General features: G+C 41.2%; 1 protein-coding gene across 2 annotated transcripts in view; it reads right to left on the minus strand.

Moving 5' to 3' along the window:
- Positions 1–27,668, minus strand: part of dph6 (diphthamine biosynthesis 6) — a 69,640-nt gene that overhangs the window by 34,021 nt on the left and 7,951 nt on the right. For both annotated transcript variants that reach the window (XM_042501345.1, XM_042501344.1), the window contains exons 4-11: positions 17,981–18,054; positions 16,139–16,257; positions 7,073–7,134; positions 6,131–6,225; positions 5,888–5,981; positions 3,865–4,015; positions 3,346–3,471; positions 4–133 (exon numbers count right to left, since the gene is read on the minus strand). In XM_042501345.1, the coding sequence (XP_042357279.1) occupies positions 4–133; positions 3,346–3,471; positions 3,865–4,015; positions 5,888–5,981; positions 6,131–6,225; positions 7,073–7,134; positions 16,139–16,257; positions 17,981–18,054 (851 nt within the window). The remainder of the gene's footprint in view (positions 1–3; positions 134–3,345; positions 3,472–3,864; positions 4,016–5,887; positions 5,982–6,130; positions 6,226–7,072; positions 7,135–16,138; positions 16,258–17,980; positions 18,055–27,668) is intronic.

Raw genomic sequence — 27,668 nt, forward strand, 5'->3', positions numbered from 1 at the left:
TACCTGGCAGGGGGGTTTATGCCAAAGTGTTTCTTATAGACTGCATTGAGTGGAACAAAGTCTTCCATGGACCTCACATACAGGTGCACCAGGATGATGTCCTTCATCTTCCATCCTCTGCTGTCTAACTCACCTGGACACAGTCAGCATATTGTACAGTAAGTCACTGTAGTGTAATATATTGTGAGGTAACACTTTACTTGGATAGTAGTGTGCCTGCAGATAGTTTATAAAGTATTTCTAAAGTATATTTCAACATCTTATTAATTGAGATTAAATAATTTAAAGGTTTCACTTTATCCTGTAGATACTAATCTATAGAACATACAGTATGTGACAATTCACCACATATTCTCTGAATTTAGTTGAACTTGAACCATTCAATCAACCTATGCTGCATAGGACATGATGAATGCAGACAAAGCGACACAGTTAAATCTCAACTAATAAGCTACTGAAATGTTAAAAAAAATCTGAACTATCTGCAGGCAGACTATACAAATAAGGTGTTTCCTTTTGTAAATACAAATTATTCTATCTTAAGGCTACAGATATACTTGCTTCTTAACCACAAATCCACATTGACAATCCACTGAGTCATCAACAGAGTTGTTCATATACTTGCCTATGCACAATGCATGTTACTGGAGGATTATTAATCGTGAGATCACAGGCGGAAAAGTGACAGCGAAGTCATTTTTTGACAGTACGTAAGGTCTCTATTTGAGCACATTGTGACAATGGCCAAAAGGTTTCTCACGCTATCCCCTATCATTCATGTTTGATCGCGACTTGCAGTCAAGTAGCGTTATGTTATGGAGAAATGCACAACTAACACATTTCAAATAGACGAAAGATTCATGAGGCAGCCATTAGTCGCACGCAAACACACTGTAAAAACCACGTTTATCTCTGGCTTAAGCTAAACTGGCAGAGAACCAGTATACTCAACAATAAAAAGCAATATCCTACAAATACAATCCAAATGCAACATGTTTACACAGGCAAAAGGACAGGTTTGTGACCAAGAAGAATAGCTGCTCTTGGCCCCAGTATCACCTTGTTTGTTTGTAACTGGTCACCAATTTCATGAAATTGGTTCTTTGAGACTCATGTTCTTGGTTTACCGCTATAAACGTATTCTACATCTAGTATTTCTTTTGACATGTTGTTTTGATGAAGTTAAGAATTGTATCTTCTCAAACTAAAACAGGCAAGCTTGCCAGCGAACAAATACTCATGGAGTCTAAGTCAGTACAGGCCTTTGCTTGTGTCACAATGTCAGGCATACAGCGGCGCTGTATACCTTCCATACAGTCAGTCTGTTCAAACAATCATTTGAAGGCTATCACCATTGTAGTTAAGCGGTGGATAGTTTAAAAGTTTTTTTTTCCTGACACTGAAATGCACTGAAACTGCATTAAAGTGGTAATGGTATTTGTCCCCTTCTATAAAGAGCAGCCTAACCGAGTATCTGTGCACATCGTAGGCTTTGGATGCAAACACAGGCACAAGGGCTCAAAGCAAAGCCTTTCTCCCTACAATCATTTGAAAGAGCTTCAAGTTTGTTTTTCCTTTGCCAACACTAGCGTCTCAGACTACTTCGCCCTCATACAAAGAGGTTGTTCATTAAATATTAACTTGTTTAATATTGTCTCTGCACTGTGAAGGCTGTTCAGCCGAGCACCACGATAAACATTAAATATGCCTTTCATCTTTCGCTCCTCTTTCTCCATCAAAAAAGAGAAAGAGAGAGAAAAAAGACTCAGATACACTGTAAAAGCGTGCACTTTTAAACTTCTGCAGGGCAAAAACGATAACCCACCCAACATGCATTGTGTGTGTGTGTGTGTGTGTGTGTGTGTTTTAAAAGAGGCTTAGTTTGGGTTAATTTTAAAGTGCATGTCCTTGTTTGGTGGCCAACTCACGATGCCTGTGTTGTGACGGACGGAGTCACTGACACTCAGGGTTTTGCCTGCTGGGTTGACAAGCACTTCTGAATAAGGAACGACTTCTCAAGCTCTGCCACACCTCCTCGTGTGTCTTTAGCTAACGCAGCAAGGAGAAAGAAAGACACCCAAGGGACAAAGAAGTTTTCCCCAGATGTTTCTGTCCAATGGATCTTTGGGGTTTAAGTAGAGCCCTGTAGAATCTCTTTGACTGAGCTGCTTAAATCACCTCTGGACAAAGAAATTCTGTATCATCCTCCCTTGATCATATCAAAGATGCGATTTTTTATTGGATCGAAGAAAACATGACTTATTAAAGGTTAGTTTACTTGTGAGTGTAGTTCTGTGTGCCTTTCTGTGATAAAGGCACAGTGTGGATTTAGGGGTATATATAGGCAGAAATAGACTATGATATAATAAGTGTGTTTTCTTTATTGCATAATCACCTGATAATGAGGGAAGTTGTGTTTTTTTGTTACTTTTGAACGAGACGTTTATATCTACACAGGGAGCAGGAGCGGGTCCTCATCCACAGAAATGGCTATGTTGTATCACCATGTTTCTACATCAGCCCAGAACAGACAAACCAAACACTGGCTCTAAATAGAGCTGTTCATGTTTTCACGTCGGCCACCATAGTTAGCAACTACTCTATGACAAGCAGCATTGGAAAAACACTTTTTTTTTTAAATGGGAAACTATTTTATTCTTTGTTTTTACCAGTTTAAATCTGTGAGATAATTCGGCTCACAGTAAAAACATCCAGAGCATCTGGATCTTAAGTTATCAGAGAAAAAAGGTTAGCACACATTAGCAGCTGCTGGATTGGCAGCGTTGCAGAAACGCTGATTTGTAACAAGAAAACCACTCTTATTCCGTTTTTTTTTTTTTTTACTGGTCTAAATCAGTCAGTTTGTGTTGGACGGGAGGCGATCTCTGCGGATAATTCAGCTCCCAGTGAAACCACCTGAACTTCTGGATCCAAAATAATGATGGGCTAGAACAATGTTGGAGAAGCACTGATTTTTAATCTGAAACTGCTTTATAAAGTGTTTTTACCAGTTTTAATGACCTGTTTGTTTTGGAGAGGAAGAGACCTCTGCAGTTAATTTAGATCCTGATTAAAACATTCTGAACGATAAACACCGAAGGAATTCCAACCAGGAGACGTTTCAGCTTGTTGCAATCTGCAATCCTCATCACAAAATGCCACTAAATCCCCCTTAATTTTACACGCTGTTCCTTTAGGAAGGCAAGACAAAATTATCAAGTTGACCCTTGTGCTTTTCCTGGGAGTAGAGATATTTAAAAGCATTTCCACAGCTACGATACACCATGTAATTCAAAAGTGTTTCTCTCTTGCTCGATAATTTCTCAACTGTACACTCTCCCTTACTTTGCATCTGTGTGAAAGCTGCTGACGTCTGGCCCTGGATTCCTGGATCTGTGCTCTGGAGGCCGCTGATGCCAGAGATCCACTGATAGCCTCTGGAGCTTCTTGGTGAGCAGGAGGGAGGGAGATCTGATGGAAGAGATACATGAAGAGGAAGAGGCTTGACAAATGGTTCCTACAAGGCTTACAGTGCTTATGAAAGACTTTTAGAACATACAAAATAATTATGTCATTTCTTTTTTCTTCATTTACAATTAGGAAATATTGCTGTATAAGAGGTAATTCATGAATAGGTGGTTTATGTCAAAAAAAAAGAAATGAATACAGAGACTGTCACAGATACAATGCTGAAATGACAGCTCTTGTCAAACAGTCACTCAAAAATACTAGCATCATGATGCTGGCCACATGACACAGATTCAGGGAGCACACGCCACACACAAATACCATCTGACACACACATAAACACACACTTGAGCATGCATGTCAGCACGTGCATGTCTCGCCATAAATGAATCTCACCGTGGCCCCGCTGACAACTAAGGTCACAATTTGATGTAAATTCTTGCTGGTTGTCTTGAGCTTGATCAGCATATTCCACCTCCTCAGTCATCTTGTCAATGGCGCTCTGGCAAGGACAACTACCATGGGGCAAAGCTCCCGCCACCACATCCTGCAATAAAGCACCACAGGGAATACATCAGGCCAAACGCCCACCAAAGAGCACTGAGCCTTTTGCAAAGACAGACAAAACGCCGAATAATTAGCAAACCTTTTCAAATATCCCACCACGCAGGCTGTGTGTCAGTCTTTCATGACAAGGGCCTAGACACACATAACTTCAAGGTGAATGAATATAAAACAACATGCTAACATATTCGTGGTTCAGGCGAATAGGGAGCGGTGTTTTCTGATACTGTAGATTCAATCATGCTGGCTGTCAGTCAAAACTCATGACTGGATGGGTGAGACATGTTTTGGATTTCACCAGCTTTTTCCTTGTATATACTTTTGGCTGCTACTTCTTTAAAAAACAAACCATTACCATTCTCTAAGGCATACATATTACCTGCCAAATCCTGCTGGGGTGTCACACATTTGAATACATATTTCATATTTGCTTCAACGCCCCCCAACACTCATTCACCCCCCTCATCTGCTGTCAACTGCATTAGGCCATATGATAATCAAATTAATTATACTTCAGCCCCTCTCTCCTGGCCAGCATGAAAAATAGCTTGACTAGCATTAACGGAGGGCAAATGATGGTGGTCCATCCCCACCCCCTGAGCCCGGTGCAGTTTCCTCTAGTGGTGGTGTCACCGCAGATCTGTCACCCTGACGAGAAGAGCTTCAGAAGGCTGAACCAGGGCAGGTTCTCCCCTGGTTGCCCCCCTTCTCCGCCTTCGCCTCCCCTCGCAGGCCCTGGATCTCCCTGCTCTTCCCCCAGCAACCTAGGGGGGGCTACAGGGGCTGTGTGAGCGTGTGTGTGTGTGTTTGTGTGATGGGGGTGGGAGCGGCAGCGTGGGGAGTGAAAAAATATATAGCTGTAGGGAGTGAGGCTGCAGGGTCACGAAGGTTGTGGGATGGGGGTATGTTTTCTGTCCATAACAGTCCCAACCCCCATCCAACATGCAGATACACAAACACGAGGCTACACACACACGCTTTCTTGCACACAAACAAAATCAAAATGCACACATTATTGTGAGATGTGCAAAGACATACAAGTGCAAATGCTTTACCCTGGAGACATGTGAAGCTACAGGCGAGTAGCATCCCACAGTGTAACCCTTATAGTCGTATCTCCCTGTTACAAATACAGCGGCATGCGAGCAGCACTTCCTGTTGCCAGGAACGCTCATCAACTCGTAGGTGTCTTATTCAACCAGACAATTCCTACCAGAGTAATTAAAACAACACATAAATGAGGTCAATGTCTCCATCGCAGCATTCTCGACAATAATTTAATTATTATAAAGTTGTCTGTTGTTGCAGGGAAAGTAAAAATGTTTCAAAGTGTCACCCTTCTTGTCTGTGAAGCCCCCATTCAGCTCCTTCCAATAAACCAAAAGCCAATTCCTACTGCCTTCCTGCAACCCCCGTCTGTGTCCACTTAGCCAGCTACCTGAATGCAAAGCGCCTTAATGTGAGCAGACATGTTTATTAAGCTGGGCCTAGTTTCAGGCGGCAGTGAATATTGCAGACGTCAAAGTAGGCCATGTGGGGCTAGAGGAGAGAGAGAGTGAGAGATGAAGGGAGACACCGAGAGCAAGAGTGTGCGAAAGAGAAAGAGAGAGAGACCCTCTGGAGGTTTGATCTGAACCCTGCCCTGCAGTACCGTGTTTCTCTTCTGCTCGACAAAGTTATCAGACACCAAAAGGTTTTGTTCTTGTATTTGTTTTGCCCTCACGGTGGTTTTGAAGTAATAAACCCCAAAGTTACTCAAACTTTTGTTGTGGAACGATTGATCCAGCATTGAAAGGCATTGATCCTATTTGTAAAACAAGTTGCACTCGTGGGTTCCTTCAAAATTTTGACTCACGGCATCTTTGTTCTCGGTGTGCATCTCGGTGAAGCGCAGGTAGCCAACTGGAGCAAAGGCATCTGCCGAGTGGATCACCGTCTCCGCTGCATCACTGCACACAGAAAAACAAAACTTTTGTGTAAAGTCATGCTGGAAAAAACAAAACTCTTCAAACTAGCCACAAAACAGCCACATGCTGAAAATGGCGTAACTGAGTTCTAATACAGACATATTTCTGTACCTTCATATTTCTTTACTTACATGACGATCTTCTTTTTGAAGAGGGGGCAATCAAGGGTGAAGGTTTCATATTCACCCCCTTCTCCACAAATATGAACTCCATACTTCTGGGAGAGCTAATTAATGAAAGTAAAAAAACACCTTATTAAAATACTTCTCACTTTCCACTCAGGTTGCAAAATTTCACCTAAAATTTGCTTTACTTATAGCCTACAAATACACAAACACATTATAATTAATTATAAATAGTGCAAGTCTTACATTTCTAATGTAAAGTGCCTGCAAGTTCTAGTTAGAAGTGCATTATTTTTTTTTTTTTAGAGTAGTTTAAAATTAAAATTGTGATTAAAAAAGAAGCAATGAATATAATACAATCAGGGCTAACTGTAAGCATCATATGGCTAATGTTACCTAACAGGTCAAGCCATTTTGATGTTGGTGTGAGTTTTTTTGGGACCATTTAACGAGATGCGAGATGTTCGCTGCTACTGCTGTATTAGCTTGTGCTGATGGCAGCCGTTGAACTGATGATTCCATGTAAAGGCAGCAACAGAAAGTTTGCGGATCCTTTCCAACAGTGAAGAGGCGTGGCATTTGTATCAAATGAGGGCAATTGTGGAAAAAGGTTATTGGTTTTGCATCTCTGTCTCTGGATCATTAGCTTTTCAAGAAGTCTTATAAACTTAATAATCTCCCAGAAGCAACATAATGGCATTGCCCTGACGGCGCCACACAACTCCAGTCTGGACAGCAGACTCCGCTGCCTCAACACTAACCATAGCGCCATTGTATCATATTTAATATACATTTTTAACAGTTTATCTGAAAGAATTGCTCAGTCATTTTTTTTTTCTCATCAGATAATGGTTTAAACTGTCAATTATTAACACCTTTACATGAAATACATAAAATACTGCAGCCAAGAGTGTAAACTGGGTGGCAGAGTATGTGCTAGTGTGTGACCTGATTCAGATAGGGCTCCATGTCAGCCAGAGGTTTCCCTAAGTGCTTCTCTGGATCCAGACCTGGCATCCACGTGAGAAACACACAGGGGAGACATACGAACACACACACAGCAATACACAAGGACAGAAATACACACACAAACAAAATTTCACACAGACACACGTGTGGAGAGAGAAAGAGAGAGAGAGAGGTCTGATCAGGAACAGAGAACCGTGATTGAAGATGACAGGCAGGGAGGTTTACGGGCAGTCGCACAAACACACACGTAAACCTGCACCCTGGATCTATTTGTTTGACTTTGCAAGTAGTGTACACAGATCTCTCCGGGTAAGGGCAACAGTTTTCAATTGCTGGCCGCAGACCCCCCACGCCCCCTTCGCCCACCGCCCCCATCATCTAGTTCCCTTTGAGAATATAAACTCTGGAAAGAGATCTTGTTTATTTGCCTTTTTCCCTCCCCTTCCCCTGAAATGGTGCATGGAAGTGACTCAGAGGCATTGGAGAGAAAAGAGGGAGGGGAAAGGAGGTTGGAGGAGAGTTTTGTGTGAATACCCAGTGGTGCCACACTCCTAAAATACAAGACCCAGACAAAAAAACCCCCAAAAAAAACAAGTAAAACCAACCAACAAATCAAGTAGATTCTACAAAAAAAAAAAAAAAAACAAGGAAAAACAACGCTTTGCCAAAACCTTTTAATAAGATATCCACAATTAGATCCAAAGATTAGCACTGTGATCAGTCTTATTTAGGGATTATGCACACATTAGCAGGAATAAAAGGGTGAACTTAAACAGTTAACACTTTACTCAGCTTGTTGAGGTTCGAAGGGTTTTACTCCTTCGTGACACTAAATCCTGATTTTGTCTTCCAGACGCCTGTCGCTGATGGCACCACGCTGAACTCCATCTCACCCTGTAAACAACTTGCTTTCACAAAGAAAGTGCAGCCAACATTTTCCTACTGTACATTCTTCAGTGTTCCGACGAAAAACAAAAGCCCTGAGTACCAGGTGCTTTCTACAAAGAATAGAACAGTAAAAACATAACAGGACATGGATGTAAAATGCTAGGTTTTAGGAAATTCCACACTGTGTAGTTATATGTCAATAGCGGAAAACCTGATCGTAATCTAAAATACGAGGGCAGAGTTACTGGGACTGAGTAGTTAATGGCGTGTTTTACTCTCCAACATTTTCCATTTCCTTCTCGTACGGCTACCTCTTAATTGATTGACATAATCATTAACAAGTTGCTTATGACCTTTACAGAGTGATATGCAGTTGTGACAGCAATGCCATCGCAATAAAAAAATTGTGTTGAATTGTCCCCAATAATTTCTCGAAAAAATCCAATATAGCTCCTCTATTCCGAGGCGTCACGTGATCACGCTCATCGGCACATTCATGTGTTTAATTAAAGGAACAAAGTTAATCGCAATGTGAGAATCTCTCCTCTCTCATGGCCTGACAACCTCAAAGGTTAACGTGTCATCCGTCGGGCCCCATGGGGAGCAATGGATGGGAGACGAGAGGGGAAACGTGAAGGAAGGACGTCGCATCCCATCCTGAGTTCATCTTAATCCCAGATGTGTCTCTCCTCCGGGCCTCGGTGGTCCAGCACTACGGGGGAGAGACGGAGGCCGACAGCGGAGGGAGGGAGGGTAGAGGGAGTGTGAACGAAGAGAATGAGCAGGCCCCCTATTCTCTTCCCGGGGGATCTGTGGTCTTAATTAGTGTGAGAATATCTAATCTCAACATCCTCTCATCTTAACCCTGCCACAAAGGTAATAAGGCACGAGAAGAAAAAAAAAAGCATTAAAATTCAATCCCATTTAAATATCCTCTTTAATTAGTCATGCCTTTTAACAAATTTTAATAATTGGCTCCAAATTGCTAAGGGGATGCCACGTTTTTTAATATGTTCATTAACTTCCCTGCTCTTAAATAATATATGATATATGATTTGATATTTACAAGGAGGGAAGAGGACGATGGAAATCTAGGAAGACAGGAGTGAGTGATAAAATGATACACAGACGCCATTAACGTGGAGGTATTTCTCCCAAGACCACTTAGCACTTGTAGGAGTGTTTTCTTAATTGATGTTCCTGACTGTCTTAAGGTTACTGAAACCGTTTGGAAATGAGGATAGGTGGGATGAGCTTGCACTCGTACAATACACGCTTTGAGAAGTCTTTTGAGTAGCCGCTGGTGTGAGCCTTCAGCGATCTAACACCACTCATTTACATGATCTTCACATCTCTGTCTCCTCTGAACCTGTTTTACAACTTGACCTAAACCCAATTACCTAACCTCATTATGCCACATTAAACCCAAATAAGCCCACTAGAAGCTGCCATTAGTCTGCCGCCAGAGACAGTAAGACCGCACTTTGGAGAGAGAGGAGCTTCCCTAAGAGAGACTGAGAGAAATGGCTCTCCTTTAAAAGGGCTTTTTACCTCGTATTATCCTATAAAACTCCAATTAAATTCAGTGAACTTTAAAACCAGGGAGCCCAGTAATGAGGGAGAGCATTTTTCAAAAACCTTGTTGACATTTAGGGCCTTAAAATGAGCCAAGAATAAAAAGTTTACCAGTAAACTAAGAGGCATTTAAGCATTAAAGTTAGTTTTTTATATTACAGATGTGAAAAAACTGTAAAAAAAACTTCATCCCCTGAGGACTGTTTGTAGATCAAATGCTCACCCCGAGTTTGTGAAAAAAACATTTGTTTTTCTTGCATGGCTCAATAGTGAACAAAGAATCAAAAGTGAAGGAAATTCTTTATTCAACTAAAGTCATACAAGTTGGCTTTTAGGGCCACATTTTTTTTTAGACTTTCAAAATAAAGTCATAATATTTTGAGAAAAAAGTTGTGATATTTTGAGAAAAAAAGGAGTAATATTATGAGAATAAAGTCAGAGTTTTATGAGAAAAAAGTTGTAATTTTACAAGAAAAAAAATCATATTTTACAAGAATAAAGTCATAATTTTACCTGTTTTATAGACTTGCAGTACGTTAATTTCTGTAATATAAAATGATCTTTCTCGTAAAAATACGACTCAATTCTCTTAAAATTACAATTTATTCTCATAAAATTTTGACTTCATTCCCGTTATATTTCGAGTTTATTCTCCTAATATTAGGCCTAATACTTTTTTCTCAAAATATTGTGATTCTGTTCTCAAAATTACGACTTTATTCTCATAATATTATGACTTTATTCTCGAAATCAAACTTTTTTTTTTGTATCTGGCCCTAATCGTCCGTCGTACATAGGCAACTGCCTTTAACAACAGCGAAACTATATCAAAACATCAGCTGATAAACTCAGACAACTTGAAATGTATAATTCAAGTCTCATTATCAAGTTGTATGCTCTGTACTTTTCCAACAGACAGCCCTTTCTGACGGAGAACCAAACAGAAAGTGAAACTTCAGTATACTGTCTTCAAAGCCAGAGTCCATCGACAAAAAGTACTTTTGCCTCACTGAACACAGGAGCTGCTGGTCTACTGCTGCCGAAATCAGTAAGATTATTGTGTTATTGTGTGAATTTGGTGTTTGAAAAAGTTAGTTCATATACAGCAAACTCGCACTACAACAAGCAAACTGACCGATCAAGGCAGTATAAGACCAGCAAAGTGAACAGAGTTCAACTTTTGGAACACAGCAGTGCGCACCGCAAGTAATGTGACGGGGAAAACCACTCACAGCCATTATCTCCCTTCTTCCCTAAATGTCAGTTTCTGATAAATATGGAGGATAAAGTGATCATTTTAATGCAGGAATAACCTGAGCTTTACATCTCTCCCACAGACTTTATTTTAGGCACAATACAGAGTTAAGAAATAGCTCTGTACTCAAGATTTCTAGTAAGAGGACTTTGAGGTTGCTAAGCAACCATAGCAAGCACCGTACCAGACGCAAACTGCCACTGTGTTCATGAAAGTTGTCACTGAATGGACATGAGAGTAGAACCCAGCATCCGTTTCCACGCAGTTAAAGACGCACCCTCACACTACCCCCGTTCCATGAAAGTTTGTAAAAGATGTTTTGATACAGTTTTGCTGTCGCTAAACGTGGATTCTTGATTCATCAAGAATTTTCTTTGTTTTTAGGATTCTTTGCTCATCGGAGGCGTGCAAGAAAAATCACATTTCCTTCAGGAATTAAACGTGACACTAGGCAAGTAATTGACATATAAATGATCTTAAGGGTGGTGATATATTCCTTTAACCCTCTAAGATAAAGCTTACAACAACAACTGAATCTGCAAAACCCTTTTTTTCTAGTCAGAAATTCACTTTTTGAAGTCAATACTTGGACTAAAAGGCAAATCTTCCAGATTAAAAAAAACAAATAAAAAAACTCTCCATGCAGCTCTCACTCCTACCCCTATAGCAGTCAATGGCAATTATTTCAAAAGCACACTTTTGGACTAATTCTTTTTTAACGATCATTATTGGCCTTTTCCCACCTTGAAGACGTTGATTCATGTAAACCCACGGCAGTGAGTTGCCTATTTAATTGAAACTGCTTGTGATTTTGCTTACTGAGCCTAATGCTAAATTAAAAGCTGGGAGATTCTAGATACTGTCTGGGCTGAGCTGAGCGCAGTATCGCAGACATCCGTGGGTTGTCTTTAAGATCTGGTGTGCCAGCTGACAGCTCGGCTTTAATCCCTGCCTTCAGAGAGAAAAGGCAGAGAAAATTGGATTCATGATGTGTAACATTTTAGCCTTTAAATGGATGAAATAAGCATCTCCTCCCTACTAGGTGAGCTGCATCAGCCTTTAAACAACGCTCTCTCAAAGACCCCCGCCAAAACAATAGCTGTTCACTATCACCTAATCTTTGCAAGAGAGAGAGAGAGAGATAGAGAAACGGAGAACGGAGAGGAAGAAAGAAGGGGAGGGAGGCGGCACCGTACAAAGGATGATAAGATTAAGGTTATATGTGAAATTTGTCAGGCTCTTATCTGAAATTCAGTGTCTGTGAGCAGAATAATAGGCAGCATGAATTCTGTAGCAATCGCATCAAGATGAAATCTTTTCAGCCCAACAAATCAAAAAGGAGAAACTGGGAGTACTTACAACCATATAGAACCTGACCCAGACTAAACTGACCTGTGCTAATTAATGAATCTTTTTTTTTCAGTTTGAGATATTCACACAAAGATCCAATATGAGGCGGGTGGTTTAAAAAAAAATCATATTTACACTGTTACACTGCTTCAGCTGTAACTTGAGCCCCAACACCAACTTTTCAAAAACATAAGGTCAAAAAGGTCATGCTCACTGGCTAATAGAATATGCATGTTAACTGGTTGTCCAGGGACTTAACCTCATGAGATACCCTTTCTTGTCTATTTTCTTATTGTGGGTTAGCAAATTATCACACCACAATATGTTTTGCCAAATTCCTCGATATCGATACTGTGACACTATTTTCATGATGGGAATGTGCAGTTGATGAATGTATGTATTTTTTTGTTTTAATTGTTGAATTCCACTGTGTTGGGATGTATGTATGGTTTCTTTTACTGTTTTTATAATGTATATAGTATAGTATAATATAGTATAATAAAGTCTATCCTATCCCATCCCAAGTGGATATAATGAATAAGTGTAGGTCTGTAACTAACAATTATTGTCCATTAATCTCTTGATTATTTTCTCAATTAATCGATTAGTTGTTTAGTTAAAAAATGTCAGAAAATGGTGAAGAATGTTGATTCATTTTTCGCAAAGCCCAAAATAATGTCCTAAAATGTCTTGTTTTGTCTTATATTATATTATATTATATTAATATTATATATTCACATTTAAGAAACTGTAATTAGAGAATACTTACTTTTCTCAAACGAATCTATTTAACCAATCTATTGTTAAAAATTAGTTAATTTGATAGATGACAACTAATCGATTCATTGTGTCATCCATAGTAATGATAAATAATAGTACAATCTCCTAAGTTCAGAAGATTGCATCACTTTACTGTAATACAGCCTTGACACCAGGAAAAGACAATATCTGCGATAATAAGATATCCAAAATCTAACACGATATCTATTCTCACATCGCAATATTAATATAATATTGTTTGATTGCCCAGCCCTAATTTTGAGTAATATGGATGTTATTTATTTTCATTACAAAGCAAGGGGGGGGGGCATTTCAAGATTACATTCTCCAGTTTTAAAAAATGTGTTGCCTATACACCAAGTAAAACCTTGCATCTTGTCTTGTAAAAAAATATCTTCTGCATGATATCGGCTCTTTAAACCATTTGTCATATCTATATGCCTTGGTACTGCAGCTCAGACACAACGTTACAGTATGGTAGGTAATTGAGAAAACAGGCTGTAATTTCATTCCTGACATAACAGAAAGAAAGCTGTTTAAATTGCCTTTTCAATGACCCCCTCTGAAATATCTTTTCAGTACATTTTTCTTTAATGTCTTTGAACATTAATTGTCCTTTAAGTATATATTAAATTATATTCAGTGTGCTTAAGTGGGTGAGGTGATCAGTAAAAGCAAATTTGTGACATAAATTCCCTTCTTCATGGCACAAAGGCTGTGTTCGTGTGAAGGGTAAAAGATCATGCAGTGATAAAAGGTTTTCCGGCGGATAGACCTTGATTTCACACATGCCAATTATCTCTGGAGCTGAGGACCAATTAACTGCTGATCCTGTGCCCTCATATACACCTGTGCTAATCAATCAATTAACTAATTACATGAATATTTAATACTAGCTTTTGGAATTGCCAATTACCACGGTTACCTCAAGAGATATCTCGTTATACAGAGCAGTTTCCCAACAAAAATATGCATTTCCCTTTGAAAGAAATGCTTTTTTGCTAATTAGAAGCATTTTTTTGACATTCATACGCTTAGATTCTGATAGTTGAACTAACTTCACTACATGCAATTTGGCATCTTCAAAGACTAAAATCCTCTTTCTCTCTTTTGTGGTTTTAGGCTGCCATCAGCACACAAATGAACACTTCTAGAGAATTCACTTAGAGGATCATCCTGCATTTGGACAGCTGTCTTTTCACTGCAGGGATTTGTCATCAAGGAATATATCCTCCCTTAAGAAAGAAAGTATTTTTTCTTTCCTTTATCCATTCACAGCTAATTTCCACCTGTCTTTCTGAGTGCCTAATGAAGGAATATTAATCTTGAATGACTCCTCGCTATTCAGAGCCCACCAAAACCCATTTCATACCACCACAGAATATCATAAGCCGGATTGCCTGTCAGTTCAGATGCAGACTTAACCTTTGCCCTGAGAAAGTTTTTTTTCTCTTCATGAGGTCTGCACAAGTAAATCCCTGCAAATCTCTTTCTCTCACTCACACACTCACACACACAAACACCAAAGGCCACCAGGTACGCCCTTGTGTCACCCAATCTCCCCTAAACAGCACACCTCACTGCTCAGACCTGCTCCCACCAAAGCTGCAATTATGTGAGTGCTGCCTAAAATGCCGTGGGCGCTTACACCCCTATTCAATTCTCTCCTTTCTAATTACTACCGCCTCGGGACAGGTGAGGAGTCAGGGCTGATAAGATCTTTGCTTTTTACCTGTAGCCAAAACACACATGCACACATACTCACACAAACACCTACAGTCGGAGGCCAAGATACACACTCCGAAAGCACCCGGGGTGATTTTCCTTTCTAATTATAATCTTCCAAAAAATGTTGAGAATTTGCTTTTAGAACGAAGTTGTGTTTAGAAAAGAGAGCTTGGCAGAGGTAGCTGGGTTACAAGGTGACTGAGGTCGTTAAGGTGTGGTTATTGTCTGCATGTGTGTTATGCTAGGAGGGAAATTTGGCATCATGACTACCAATTAATAAGAAATGCAGACTTGGCTATTATCTGGTTATGAGTGTAACTGAAATAAAAATACATCTTGGCTGGTAAACAGTAATTATAGTTTCGCAGAATCATGAAAACATGGATTCTGACATCATCTCTTCTCTGACGGGCATCTGACAAGTCTTATCATTTATTACCGCAAAGTCCTTTATCATGAGACCATTAAAAATGAGAAATGGGTCCAGCAAATAAAGTACCAAAGATAAATGGCTTGACAAGTGCATTCCATGAGAGGTTATTCGAGCAGCGTTGAAAGACACGCGAAATATCTCGCTCAGCTCTCCGGGTCATCAGTCAGCCATGGACCCCTTTCCAACTGATTGCTACCAAAGGTGACAACAAGCACTTAACAGCACGTAAACAGTGTCTACATGATGATCTATCACCGTGGGTAGTTTGAGAGCAAAAAGAACCATTTGTAGCCGTAATTATCATTTATCACTGGCACCGTCAAAAGGGATCCAGCTGCACTGTCAAGTAGATACAGGTAGGGATCTTAACGTCAGAAAAAAAAAAAAAGAAAACTTTTTTTTTTTTAACTCTCTCCTGTTTTTCAGTAATCTGATCTTCCTGTCCTCAGGCTCCAAAACAGGCAGGTAGAGAGCAAGTGATACCACATTAACCTCTTCCCCCGCTGCTGAAGCAGTAGAAAAAAAACGTAAATGAGAGATTTTAATCTTCACTTCACGGACCATATATTCAGAGCTATGCATAAGCAGAGAATGCAGTGTTTCTCTCACACAATGGGGACATGCGTCACTTATTGACAGGTTGCATTAATGTGAGGGGCAATCACCTGTGATTATTTCTCAACTGCCAACCCCCTCCACCCCACACCCACCCAATACCACTGCGCACTTCCCTCACACCTCCTCTCCCTGTGCCTCTTATCTTTTCATATTGTTCTCTGCTTCAATACCTTTGCCGCTGGCACAAGTCTCAACACCGCTGCTAAGCCACAGATTAATGATTAGGGCATTACTCTGCTTGTCTCTCTTTTTTCTCTCTGGTTACACCTTCCTTTTCTCCTCCTCCTATCCCTAACTTATCCAAATTCTGTCCCTTCTGTCCTACTTGCCAAACACCACTTTACACACGGCATTTAGAAACTAAAAAAAAGAGGAAAAACAACTGCCTGAGACACAAAAGAGTGAGACACAAATTTACCAAAGGCGGCCACTTTGATGAGGATAGCATGAAGGTCAGATGATATCATCTCAGAGAGCAGGGACTCTTGGTCTCGGTGCCACAGGTAGGCCAGAGGCTGCAAACCTAGCCGCAAACATCTGGGGAACAGGTGAGAGGGAAGAGGTAGAGCAGTAGACAGAGAAGGATATGCAAAGCAGTTAATACTGAATATTTGCCAGCTTCTGAACAACTTCAAAGCCAACAAGGGCTGGGCAACTTCTTCATCTGCAGGAAGGCCACCACCCTGATAGGCCCACAGGACATGCTCCCACCTGCCACCAGTGGCTTTACTCAAAGACAAAACAAAACTCCACCTTAAAGGAACAGTTGAGGTTTTTTTAAGTGGGTTTGTATTGGGTACTTATCCAAAGTCAGTGTGTTACATGAGATATATTGTAATATGTACTGTATATTGTAATATGACAGTCTGGACGCCCCCAGTTTGGAGAGGCAGGCAAGAACACATAGAAAGCAAGCAATATACCGCTGGGGGTCAGCAACAAAACTGATTTTAACCACCTAAAAAAGTCCCACGTAAAAACAAACTAACAATACCAGTTTTAGTGTATGCTAAATTTAGAGTATTTTCAACGATTTACCTTTAATCTGACAGTTTCAGTTTCAATTTAAAACAACTTTATTAATGCCGCCGGGGGCAATTTGTTTGAATAGCTTGCTTTGTACACATACAGTAACATGGATACACATAGAGATTAAGCATTAAAAAAATCCCAAGGAGTTCAGTGGAATAAGAAAATCTATAAATGGAATAAAGTTAAGTTTGATCATCAATGAAATACATAAAAAGAATTTTGAAAAACAATTGAAAAAATAACATTTACAGAGAATACATCCCCACTTCAAAAAATCCAAACTATCCCTTTTAACTGTGACATGTCTGTCACATGAGCTCACATGAAACAGACATCCACAGCAGGTAACTGGACCCAAAAAGAAATGCGTGAGATGTTTACATACAGTATATGCATCTAGTGTATAAAAAGGGAAACAACAGCTGAGTGAAAGCAGGATTTGTTAATCAGATGAGAGCTTTGTGCTGCACTGTGTCCAGTCTGTGTAAGTTCAGAACAAAAGAGAACAAAGAGAAATGACGGAGGGCAAAAAAACCCAAAAAAAACAAAGAAAGGAAGAATTAAACAAAAACAAGAAAGACACATGCGTGTCTGTGACACAAGGAAACCATCTCAACTTTCTGCCAATAAGACTGTTGTGTTTCACCCATAATAGGAAAGTGCGTTTTTTATGTTAACAGAATCGCATGACAATTATCAGTTTCATTCTTTTTCTTGGAATCATCGCCGTGTAAAAACAGAGCCACACCATAAAAATCAAAGCTAGTCTAAATAAAACGGCATAAACAAAACTCTGTGTGTGTGTGTGTGTGTGTGTGTGTGTGTGTGTGTGTGTGTGTGTGTGTGAGAGTGTGTCTTTAAACAAAACTCCAAGTTTGGAACACACAGTGACTACAGAGGATGTACTCCTTTCCTTCGGTGGACCACAGAGCGTGCGTCATTCGAGTTCAGAGGCTTTAACGCACACTGTAAAAAAATTTATTTTTTTTACTGAAAAAAGTTAGCGTCTGGGCTGCCTTAACTTTTTAAGTGACTGAATTTTGAATCATTACAAAACTACCTCAACTTGTCCTCTTAAATTCAGTCAACTTTAAATTTTAAGGCAGCCTAGACACTAACTTTTTTAAGTTAAAACAAATAGTTGTTTTTTTTCAGTGCTGTGGGTGTGTTTGCACTTTAGCTAGAAGATATGTTCTGGATCGTAAGTGTGTGTGTGTTTTTGACTTACACATTTTCCACACGGACCCTCTGGTAATCGGAGAGAATGGCCCCAACAGACACTGCCTCGACACCCTCCTTTTCCTGTGGGGAGGAAAAGATGGAAGAAACTTACCCGCAAAGATTTCTCGCCTTTTCCGTTGCACAGTCATGTAACGGCATTATGATGTCACCAACCCACAGGCCACTCCTACAATACTATCCTAAAGTGTTATCTGGACAAAACCTTGCAAACACATGTAAACATACACATACATGGAGACAAAGAAAGCCGATTCTTTCCTTTCATCGGACCACAATCCTATGGGGATGTTTACACTCTGGTCATATCAAGGCCTTTATGGTCCAGCCCATATCCCCTGGAGGATTGCGGACGGCTCTGTGTGCGAACGTGTGTGTTTACGCGTACTTGTGGGTGTGTGACTGGAGGCAGCGGCACAACTAAAGGCAGTTCCTGGACCTTTATCAGCAGTCTAGTGCGAGCGGGAGATGAGTGGCCGCAGCTTCCATCCTCTAACGCGAGCCTAGCTGGAAGACGGAAACTGCGGTGACAACTTGAAGTATCAGTAGAGCATTGTGTCTGTGAGTGGCATGTATCTTTAATATTGCTGAGGGCTAATCTAATTGCTTTCCACATCATATTCATATTTCAGAAACAGTGAGACAACACTCGAGAGGCGCTGACACAGCCTTGAGATGCGTTCAATCTTCTCTCACAGAAAAACAGGCTTGATCCGGAGTGACACAAACAAACAAACGTAGGTGCAAGCTAGCGGTGCACGCTCCCACACATACATAAACACACATGCACAACCTCCTTCCCTACCTCCATGCCCCTCCCCTACAGACACACACCTGCAGATTCATTAGAACATTACATAGGCTGTAATTAGAATGAGAGGCAAGGGTAGAAGCAGTGGAGGGATGCACAAGTCTCTAGTAAATTACCTTGTAGCCATTATCAATTTCCCTGGCTACTGGTCCTTAAGATAACCCCCCCACCCCTCCTTCTCCCTGTGGTCCCTTCCTGCAATTTTTCTCTGCCTGATAAACATGCTGATTAAAGCGAACAGCGTGTAAACCTTTGATACTTTCCTAAATGAAATCCATGCCCTGCCTGGGGCCTGACGCTGCGCTGCAACGCACTGTGCCTCACACACACACACACACACAGCTCCACGTAGGCGTGCCAGCTAATCAGATAAAGGATGTGCTCTGTGTGTGTGTGTGTGTGTGTGTGTGTGTGTGTGTGTGTGGTGTTCACGGTGCAGGAGAGGATGTGAGGTATAAGTTAAACACATACAGACAAATACACCGCCAGAATTTAACTCTTTGACCTATAGCTAAACACCAAGAGATCTTAAGAATGTGGGGATTCACTACTCAAGTTTTAATATCTCCACAACGTGTCCAACAGTGGAATATACATTACAGTCAATTCCACTGCCCAGTGACAGTAATTAAGTCAGACTGATAACATTTCAGCCCAGCACAGAGTGAAGGGGGCTGCAGGCAGTGTCATGTAATTCTAGGTAAGCCTCAGGGCCAGCACTCTATTCTAATACAATGATAACCTTTTCCCTAAATACAACTGTCACTTCCTAAAGAGGCATATTAGGAGGTAAAGTGCGGGATAAGGGGAGACAGAGAGAACGAGGGAAAGAGATAGGAATGAGAGTGTTGAAGGAGAGTGCTACATCAACACCAATTTGGTCCCTGGGCTTTAAACTTGGCAGGACCAGACTTGGCCTGACAGAACAACAGAGCATCAGAGCAACAGCAAACAACATCCTCGTCTTGTGTTTCTGTCTGGCCGTCTCCTCCCTGTCTCCCTTTCTCTCTGGAGTCACACTGTTGTAGGTTCTCGGTAGGGATGTGCCATATCATATTGTTCATGAAAATACTGGAATCATTTTTAATATAATAAAAAGTATATCTATATTGTAAGAATGGCAGTAATTGCTTATGTAATACTGTCATGTCCTTAGGCACAGAAATAGTAAACATGGCTAAAAGCAACATTACTCCCAACTTTATGGTGAAAAAGTTAATTCCAGAGATGGAAACAACTTCAGTAATGCAATATGTAAGAAAAATAAAACAACTGTAAAACAAAAGGGGGGAAATACATCAAACTCATTTTACCACCTGCAGCAGACGCACCCAATTGAGTACAAGCTAGAGCCAAAAATCCCACAAGGAGAGGTCACCAGATAGCCCAGTAACAAGAAGAAAATGTTGGCATTGTAAATTTCTGCAAAGCCTGAATATGTTACATTTGTACCTACTTATCATATGCATGTTTCTAAAGTGATGTACTATAGGAGCTCACTTACAAGACACCTGCCAAGCTGCAGAACACTGTTCGAGAGTAAAAGCAAAAAACAAAAGCAGAAATGTTTTGGTAACCTGACCCTGATTTTTTTCTGGTAGCAAATGCTATTGTGAGTTCAAAATGAGACAGACAAACTACCTTAGTTCAGCATAGCATTGCCAAATCTTTGGCAAGTTGTGCCCCGTATGGCAGAAAATTACTACTGTTGTTTACAAACTTGAGATCATTTTTGTTTAGTTTTTACTGAATATCTAAAGGCAAGCTGATACGTTTAAGCTGATATTAAAAAAAAAAACATACTATAACAATATTTTGCTGCAATTGCATTTTCTTGAATTTAACAATAATATATTTTCCAGTATTATGTCATATTATGTCATATCATTATCACAGAAATACCCTGAAATATTTTGATATTGTTCTAGGGGGATATCGCCCACCCCGAGTCAGGCCTCTGTGGCTCAGCTCAGTCTTGACCCATTAATTTTTTTCTCTTTTCACAAGCTATCTCACATTACATCATGCAACCTCATAATACCCAGGCATACTTGCTACTAATGACCACAAGACAAATTTCTCACACATCCCCTTGTTTTCAATGGAGACTGTAGCTCGTAGACGTTTGGCAAACAGCTTTGGAAAATGATTATTTTTGGATGCGGTTATGTTTTCGTCGCTATTACAGCTATCACCAGGAGACAGACAGGAATGAGGGGGCAGCTAATGCTGCTCTGGACGCCATTCTACAAATTCTAGACATACTTTCTCATCCTCTGTGGGAAAGGTGGGATAAATTATTATGAAAAAGGGGTATATGTATATATAAATCTGAACTGATGGATATTATGGGAATTGTTTCATGTGTATTCATGATGCCATAAAAAATACAAACTTTGATTTTATGGTAGCTGAAAAATTTATCAAAATGGTTTATAGTGAGAATACCTGACAAAGCGACAAGGTAGCTCATGAAGCGCAGTATAATAATAAATAATAATAAAATCTTTATGAGAGCTATCTGGCTAAACGATGTTTTGACTACATTAGAGGTGGGATCCGGGTAAGAAGCTAACATAACGATAAATCAAGGCAGAGGTCATCGGGACTCTTGTGACCCGTGAGCTACTTTTCTTTCTTCATGACTGTTGGCACAAGATCCGAAGAAAGATCTCCCTGCCCGCCCCGATTCCATGTCACTTTTCTTTTTTCAACATTTAATGACCCCGGCTCATTAAAGGAAGCTTCACCTGATCCAAGACCTGAGGCCCCGCATTAACTCACGCCCAGAGCGGGACTAATTCTGGCGTGGCGTTGTGCAACAGTGCAACCCCGTAGCAGCCCCGTCAGAGGCAGACTAAACAAAAGCCTGGCCTGGCTTCCCCTGTCCTCTCCAGCAGGCAGAAAAGCTATTAATGAGGATCTATGGCCCAGAGCAATGGAAGCCCTCAGTCCCCCCAGCCATGTCCATCAGGGTACTTAGCCCCATGCAGTCATTAACTTCTGTTACTAATTGTCAAATTCATTAAACTAATCCTTCCCCCACATCCGGATGTCTCCTGTGGAAATGGATGGAGAGGACTGAGTTATTAAGATGTCAGCTGTGGGGAAGATTAAGGCCAGCAGACATGCTCCACAAAGAAACGATACGGCCATTAAACTCTATATCAAGGTAGTGTGCGTGATATACTTTGTAATTATATATACATTCATCTTGGTAAGGGAGTAAAAGAGTGCTTCAAATGTATTCACAGTCACAGACATGCCTTCAGTCAAGATATGTATCTGCCCCTAAGATACATACACGGCAATCATAAAGCAAAGAATTTCGGCTTGAGAATGCGGCTATTTCATCAGCTCCCCGGCTTAAAAGGTACTTACGCATGCCACACATTCAGTCGGGGTAATATTCAACAGTCAAAACCATTAACAGCAACCAAGGCAATTAGAAAGCCATAAAATATTAAAAATTCAATATTCATATTCATATGGAATACATCAGAACCCTCATTAGCTCGCTCTCAATGGCTGTCACAATGAGGTCTTAATTATACACCCTAACAATACAAAGCGCCATTTTGCAAAATGGTGGGTTTCCAAAATGCCTACTTCAGCCTGTTCTGACAACGAGGAAGCCAGCGTTGGCAGATCTTGGCTATTACCAGACACAAGGCCACACATTTCCATTACAAAATACTCTTTTTATCGAGTCCAAAGTTGTTGACACACACTTTCTATTATATTTCAGCCTCCTGTATTTAATACGCTAGTGTGTGACAAGGGAGGCGGGGAAGACGACAAAGTGAAGAAATTAATTAAAGTGGTTTGAATGACAGTTTGCTCAAGGGCACCGGGGTACCATCACACGCCTTCCATCGCTGCATCCACACTGTCATATCGACACCACTCCTAACCCTTCCCCCCTTCTCTCAAACGCTCCGTCTCCTCTCCATCTCTCTCTTCCAGGATCCATCAAGTAAGTGACTGGACGCGACATGGTTTTAATGTTCTCTCCATTAGATCAGCTCTGGGCCTGTTGTAATGTAATGGGATTGTTCCCCCCTGTTCCCTCTACATGGTGGGAAACATGGAAAAAAGGGGGTTGGACCTTGTTGTAGCAGCTCGAGTGGATGTGGTACAGGGGGATAGGGCCAGCTAGGGTCAAGCGATTGTGTTTAATGTAATGCGGACACAGTCCCGGGGCGTGTTGGGCTGTCCTGACAACTCAGACATGCCAAACTGACAGAAAGCTTAGTGTGAGCTTAGTAGGAGGAGACACTGGTTATTTGTTTTAAATCAGCTTCCTCATTACCATTCTGTACAGACAGTTACACTCCAAGGTGACTCCCAGAGTTGGTGAAGGAGTGATTGTGTGTGGAAGAGGTGCGCACAAGGTACGGGATACCTTTCGGAGCAATTATACTGTTATAAGTTACACCCAAAGCTTACAAGATTATACTCTGCTTATATATACTGAAAGTTAAAATACAATGCACAATGTCTGATCCGTCAAAATAAAGCAACAAACAGACATGCAAGCTTAGCGAATGTCTTTGCAAAACAAACATCGTCCGAAACCTTGTTCTAAAAGGCTTTCAGAGACGTTCCCTTTGGTAAATTGGTGGGGCCGTCTGTTTGAAGCAGCTGTTGAAAGATGGGCTCTTCCTTTGTGCTCGTGGATGGGCTGGTGGGATGACTCACCACGTGTCAGTCCTCAACCATACAGAGTGGTGGAATAAGAAAAACAAACCACACAAAAAGCGTCATAAACCGAACGCCCTGACTGGTTTCTGAGATGATGCAGGTCAGAGATACAAGACACAGAGAGAGGAAGCAGAATAGGGGAAAGTATTACCCTCCAGCTGAGGCCACGATGCAGGTGTGACCAGCCAACAAGAGGATATGACAAGGGACATTGTCTCATCAGTGTGATGAGTGAGGGACACTTATCAGCCCACAGACATGTGACAAGTGACAAGCCAGGGTGTGTTGATTTGGGTGTGGAGAGGAATAAAAAAGCAGTAAACTGAATCCATGAAGGTACCACGGCAGCTTTTCAAAGCGGAGAGTTTGTGTTTGTATGGTTTCCTAGCCTGAAGTTTACACACACACACACAGACACAGACACACACCTACACTAGTATACACACACACACACACACACACACACACACTCTTTAGTCTTGGATAGTGATTCATTTACAATGACAGAGCTGTTTTCAGCGATAGAGCCTGAGCATAAATATGCCATGCCGCACAGCTGGAAAATGTAGAAATTCATCAGGGTTAAAAAGTAGGGAGATTAACGTTTCACGAGTTTCCTCTCAGATATATATGGTTACGTAAACACAAGCCCAGCCAGTCGTCAGCCAGGGAGGGAGAGGGCCTTGGCCAAAGCAAGCACAAAGCCCTAGTTTCAGCAGGCCAAGGACAAGGAGGCTTTCCATATCTACACGCATGGAAAACTAAATGTTGGGAAGCAGCGCAGAGACATAAGGTTGTTTATCGATGTACTGTGTGTCCATGAATACCTGCAATTCAAGCAAACATGTTTAGATATTATTAATGGCGCTTATTAAATGCAATATTTTAATGGGTGTTTCTACATTACACAAATTGTCACTTTTTTTAAGATGACAAGAAATCATGTAAATTCTTCCAGGGTCTTGCCATTAAAACGAGAAGGTCCTCCAATAAATAAGCAACCGTTTTCTGTAAGAAGTCATAATCCCAGTTCTGTCGTAGAAACATTCCCACTTGGCTGAGGTAAGAGTGTTTGAGCGTCTGAGACAGGAAGCTGCTTCTAGAAAGCGAGCGGGGGAGAATCAAAAGAAGGAGTCTCATGCCACAGAGAGGTAAACTATGTCAGTTGCTTTTCATGGTCCGTAACAACCACCTAGTCCGCAGGGGTGCCCGCACGCACATTCATCCACGTCCATGTATACACACACAGTCGAGAACTGGCCTACAAACACAGACACACACACTCCAAAATGTAAATGTTTTTCTGGTGAGGTCAGGTTCCAGGCTCTTGGCATCTTGGCGCTCCTGTCCTCTATCCTCCATAGCTCCGACAGACATCATGAACTCCCCCCAATCCTCCCCTCCTTCCTTCCCCAGAGAGAGACTGGAGGAAAATATAGCAGTGATGCTGGTTTAACCCACTCTCCAGACTCCAGACAGTGTTTTTCTACGGCTGGTTATGACTTTAGCTGCGGGAGGTGATGGGGCCTGCCACAAATATTTCTTGAGGGGAATGGTTCACAAAACAAAACATAAAAGCCCTCTTAATTTTGGAGTAGATGAATGGCAGGGAGTTGAAAGACGGAGCACTGTTCCTCAGCTGTCTGTTCTGAGAGGGGCAGAATTGGACCTGACGAGCTGTTAGTAGTGGTGAGTTTAAAAGGTTTTATTACAAGTCCGACCTCCTCTGTGACTGCCTGGATTATCCTTCACACTCTTACATGGGGCTGCAAAGTAAAACAACTGGCTAAAATCCAAAAGGAGCAATAAGCTAGCATGTGGAAGCCATGTAAATCCAACTTTATATTTTCTTGAAATTTTCTAAAGAAGAAAGCAGAGTAAAAAAATATGTTTTCATCAAGGGTGACAGTGAAGATGTAGCAATAGATCTCTAATGATCAAAAGTTATGTTGAAAGGAAGGACATCCAAAGGCAATTTGAAGAAAAAGTGACAAAACACACAACGACAAAAATGAAAATAAGAAGTTTGGGCAGCCAGGCTTAGAAAATGATCACAGCTTTTTTCCTTAATTTTTAATAAGAACAATCACACAAAAGAGAAATTATAATAATACACTTCCGATAATGGCGTATTTACATAAGTGCATAACAAAACATATTAGCCAATATCTCAAATGCAAATAACCGCTGAGATACAATTCATCCGGCATCAGAATAAAATCAGAAAAAAAAGACAATAAACACACACACATTCTTCATTGGAACAATGTTCAACCAAGCAGTGGTAGTGGCTCATGCCCTTGGCAAGGCGAGATAAGGCTATCAGCTTCCATCATCGCTAAACAAGATTGAGCAAAGTACATTAAGCAGAAAAATACAAACAAATTACAAAGGCTCGAGGCTAGGCTCTTTATCTAATGTTTGTGGGGACTGTTAGCGTCAGTTGGAGGGAAATGGGCCTGCGTCTAATAGATCCTGTCCCACCACTTCCACACGGCCAGCGAACAATACACAGTGCCATTATCTCAGCGCTAATGCTATCCTTCCTCATGTGCAAAACAAGCCCTGCAATCTCAACCCCACTGCCACTGTGTCGACCAACATAAATACGAGCAGACCAAAGGAAAAGATAACAATGGCTATCACATGGCGAGGCGGCACAGAGAGACAGCTGTTTGAAGGAATCTAGCTGAAATATATCCCTAAGTGCCATGCTACAAACTTGCACTGAAAATGCAATAAAAGAAAACTTTCTCCAAAGTGATAATCCATCGGTTTTTAGACGGCTTGTAAGCTACTTCCAATAACACCATTTAGAGGTCTCTCTGCACCAGCTCCAACACGCTTGCATTAGCTTTGTTATTGATCTGGTCTCCTAAACCCTCGCTGTGACCCCAGAGGTCATGATTTATGTATTAAGCAGCTTTTTAAAGAAATCCATTTTCCTGTTGAGCCCCCGATGTACATCTAATGCTGCACCATGCCGGTAATCAGAGAAGGGCTGCGTGTTTGATTTTGACCGCCCCCACTCCCCCTGCCTTCATAGTTCACACCCCTCCTCAACGACGTGTCTCACAACACCTCGGCTCCCTAATCGATACCAAAGAGCTCCTGGTTCAACTGGAGATTCCTCCGCCTGCCTGTCGGCCTCCTCCTCCTCCTCCTCCTCCTCCTCCTCCTCCTCCCTTCTCTTTTCTTTCTCCTCTCCCTCCTTTCCTCGCAGCAGGACGCACCTCCATCAGGGCACTCGCAACAACGCGATGCCAGGCTTCTGAAGGGTCCGGATGAAAGTGCGACGACAACACAATGGAGACAAAGTTGCCAGTAGAAGAAAGAAAGACGGAGCGAGGGAGAGGGGAAGAGTGAAAAAAGAATGTTTGGACTTGTGGACAGACTGCCTCTGTGATCTCAGAGGGCCCACTCTCATCTGCTGATGTCGATAATGGAGTGGCGGCAGAGACCGAGGATGAGGGGGGAATGTGTGTGTGTGTAATAAAGGTCAGGAGAATCAAGGAATGGGAAGGGGGGGTGCAAGTTTAAGAAAAGGATTATCTCACTAAAAACAAGGTGTTTTAACACACACCAGCGAAAGGGAATGTTTCATCTACAAAGGCCAAAGGTCTCAGAGCGCCTTTAAAAGACTTTTCCCAAATGTCTCCAAGAAGAAAATACTCGTTTGATTAAAAAATAAATAAATAAATAAATAAAAAATGTGCGTGAGGATTGGAAGTTGGGTGTTAACTGACCCGCAATATCAGTTATCCGAACAAATAAAAAGATCTAGCATTTCTGAAGAGTCGGATGCATTACAGGAGAAGAAATTAGATTTGAAAGTAACATTTCCATCGCTCTCAAAGCTGGGTCTCGCTACGACAGAGATGTCACAGTGCTGCTAATTAGAGCTGGCAGAAAGAAACGTGTGCGTAGATATCATCTATTGTTCCTCATCACTCTAATGAGCTTAAATGTCTTTGTCTTTATTCATCAGCTCAAAGGTTGCAGAGTTGCTGCAATAGAGTTGCTATCTTTTTATATATTATATATCAGTACAGAGAGCAATTGAAATTCGAAGTTGCATCTTCCAAAACTCACTGCCATTTGTGCTCTATAGGCTGGGATCTCTTCAGACACATGTTCTTTGTGTCTTCTGCTGAAATCCATC

This window comes from Plectropomus leopardus, chromosome 14, assembly GCF_008729295.1.
Source record: "Plectropomus leopardus isolate mb chromosome 14, YSFRI_Pleo_2.0, whole genome shotgun sequence".
Classification (NCBI taxonomy): Eukaryota; Metazoa; Chordata; class Actinopteri; order Perciformes; family Serranidae; genus Plectropomus; species Plectropomus leopardus.